The sequence below is a fragment of the Rattus rattus genome, chromosome 18, assembly GCF_011064425.1.
Source record: "Rattus rattus isolate New Zealand chromosome 18, Rrattus_CSIRO_v1, whole genome shotgun sequence".
Taxonomy (NCBI): Eukaryota; Metazoa; Chordata; class Mammalia; order Rodentia; family Muridae; genus Rattus; species Rattus rattus.
In genome coordinates, this window is record NC_046171.1 from 10,531,661 (window position 1) to 10,533,630 (window position 1,970).

At 37.9% G+C, this 1,970-nt stretch overlaps 1 protein-coding gene across 1 annotated transcript; it reads left to right on the top strand.

Moving 5' to 3' along the window:
• Window positions 1-940: 940 nt before the first annotated feature.
• On the top strand, window positions 941-1,813 carry LOC116887329 (olfactory receptor 14J1-like). Its single transcript, XM_032888922.1, has one exon. The coding sequence runs from the start codon at window positions 941-943 to the stop codon at window positions 1,811-1,813; it is 873 nt and encodes a 290-aa protein (XP_032744813.1).
• The last annotated feature ends 157 nt before the right edge of the window (window positions 1,814-1,970 follow it).

A 1,970-nucleotide genomic window follows, 5' to 3' on the forward strand; every position in this document is an offset into this window, starting at 1 on the left:
CAATCCCTTATGTCTGAAAAGGACCATGAACTAAAGCATGATTTCTATTGGAAACATAAATGACATTAAATATGTAATCTCTTATTGGATATTGGCCTTTTCCTCCGCATTTTAAACCATCTCAAGAAATCAGCATCTGACTTTGCAATTATCTTTCCTTTTGGTAAGAGTTAATAACTTTTTGATGGCTACATGGGAAGCCAAGTATGATGGACAGCAGTTAAATAGAAGTAGAATTCAAATAGAAACTGTTTGCCCACTAAAACAGTCCTTAAAAAGAAATAGGATATCTAGTTGAAAGTGTCATGTGAGTATTCGCCTTCCACAAGTATTTTTCTTACTGATTTCAATAATTCCTGCATAGTATTTAAAAGCACTTTTTACACTTGATTCTACAACAGCAATATCCTCTTGCTATAATGACAGCATTGTTTACTGAGAGAATTGCTGTTTCCAGTGGACAGCTAAACCATATTTTAATCACAGGTATATTTGCTACAAATGCCTATTTCATTAGCTAACATAGTACCCTGTCTATGCTATACATAACCAACCCAATCTATGTTCAAGAACTCATTCCACAGTCCATCCATCACTGACTGACTATTGATGACTTAAAGAGAAGCAATGGGTTTCAACTGTGGCAGTGGACCAGTGCTTTTTCATGGAGAAAACAAAACCACGTTCCTCGATAGAACCCAGTGTTAGAAGAAGCCCATTTGTGCATTCAACTGTAACTACTGTTTTATGAGTGGATAGTGTGAGATCTATGGAGATGAGAAAATGTGTTCTCACTTAAGTTCATAAGTATAGATGATAGATAGAATATATATTAATTATTGAAAGAAATTTTGATGAACAAATAATGTCACAGTCTCTTTCTACTGCATTCAATGCGTTATTTTATTCTCCAGCTCTTACCACAAATTCTGTTATCAAAATGATTGTGAAAAATATAACCACAATGAGTGGATTTCTCCTTATGGGGTTCTCTGACAACCATGAGCTACAGATCTTGCATGCTTTGCTCTTCTTGGTGACATACCTATTGGGCTCAACAGGTAACTTCATCATTATCACCATCACAACACTGGACCCACAGCTCCAGTCTCCAATGTATTACTTTCTGAAGCACCTTTCCTTTCTGGATCTCTCATCCCTCTCTGTCATAGTTCCTCAGTATGTTGATAGTTCCCTGGCACAAAGTGGCTACATTTCATATGGCCAGTGCATGATGCAGGTTTTTTTCTTCACAGCTTTGGCCTCAAGTGAGATGGCCATTCTCACAGTGATGTCTTATGACCGCTATGTGGCCATCTGTCTCCCACTGCACTATGAGGTCATCATGAGTCCCAGAAAGTGTACTTGGGCTGTAGCAGCTGTGTGGTTAAGTGGAAGCATCACAGGAACATTATACACAGCAAGTATACTCTCCATCAGATTCTGTGGGGACAAAGTAATTCACCAGTTCTTCTGTGATGTCCCCCAGTTGCTTAAGCTCTCCTGCTCTAATGATCACTTTGTAATAATTGGAATGATTGATTTTCTGTCAGCAATGGCCTTTGTCTGCTTTATTGGAATTGTCATCTCCTATGTCCACATATTCTCCACAGTTCTCAGGATGCCCTCTGCTGAAAGCAGGTCCAAGGTCTTCTCTCTTGCCTTCCCCACCTTTTGTTGTCTCATTGTTTTCTTTCTTCAGGCCTGTGCATATCTAAACCCAACCTCAGACTCTCCATCTACTTTAGAGTTCTTATTCTCCATCTTTTACACAGTAATACCTCCAACTCTCAACCTCTTATTTACAGTCTGAGAAATGAGACCATAAAAAAAAGGGTGTTTTAAAGGAAGTTACTGTTTAGTACAAAATTTGCTGGTTAAAATCATTTTACCTTGTTTTTTCTGATGGATTCGATTAGACAAATGATTCTAATCATTGAGATTCCTTCAAACTGTAATGTTAATGAAGA

What these genes read in the sequence shown, in the direction of transcription:
- LOC116887329 (XM_032888922.1), top strand. Translation starts at nt 941, where the DNA reads ATGATTGTGAAAAATATAACCACAATGAGTGGATTTCTCCTTATGGGG.